The 688-nt window shown below is 35.3% G+C and overlaps 1 protein-coding gene across 1 annotated transcript in view; it reads right to left on the bottom strand.

Annotated features, from left to right (window-relative positions):
* LOC119594593 (septin-2B-like) overlaps window positions 1–688 on the bottom strand; it is a gene marked incomplete at its 5' end in the record, with an annotated part of 24,353 nt that overhangs the window by 5,151 nt on the left and 18,514 nt on the right. Inside the window, 1 exon segment of the mRNA XM_037943634.1 lies at window positions 578–664. Coding sequence (XP_037799562.1) covers window positions 578–664 — 87 coding nt within the window.

The raw sequence follows: 688 nt of genomic DNA on the forward strand, positions 1-688 counted from the left end.
AATCCACTCTTAATAGGATAAGACAAAACATACAAAGGTTCTCAAATCCTAAATAAGATTAAAATGAAGTAATATAATACTGTCTGAGAACCAGACTCAATTCAGAGAATTACTACCTTTCTGGGGAACTAGAGGAGCCTGACCTAAGCTTGATTTAACCAAATCCTGTTTATTTTTTACAGACAATGAGGATCTATAGCCTTCAAAATATGATAAAAATTATACACCGCTATAGTATCACAAAAATGTTTTGATGCCAGCTTAGAAATGCCTATGAAAGATTTGAGAGCAGCATCAATGTTGCTCATAAATATATGTACAGATTGAAGTTCCTGAACATGAGGATAGGTTGTTTATTTAAGAAAGTATACAAAAATGTGTCTTGTGTGATAGCCCTTAATGAAATGGGAAAATTGAAGAAAATTCTCAATGTACCCCACATTCATCTACTAGGACAATATACACAAACAATAATATAGTAATAACACCACTAGCAAAGATGATTTTCATAGCCAACTCAACCCTACAGTTACAAATGACACTGAACTCTTTTGCTGTATGGAAAGCAGCAACTTACCTTGAGCTGAGGGCATAACACGATCAGGATACAGATCGGTAAGGAAAAGGGTGTTGATCAGAGTTGACTTGCCAAGGCCGCTCTCACCTGCAGAAAAAATGGGATTATTAC

Source organism: Penaeus monodon, chromosome 34 (genome assembly GCF_015228065.2).
Source record: "Penaeus monodon isolate SGIC_2016 chromosome 34, NSTDA_Pmon_1, whole genome shotgun sequence".
Classification (NCBI taxonomy): Eukaryota; Metazoa; Arthropoda; class Malacostraca; order Decapoda; family Penaeidae; genus Penaeus; species Penaeus monodon.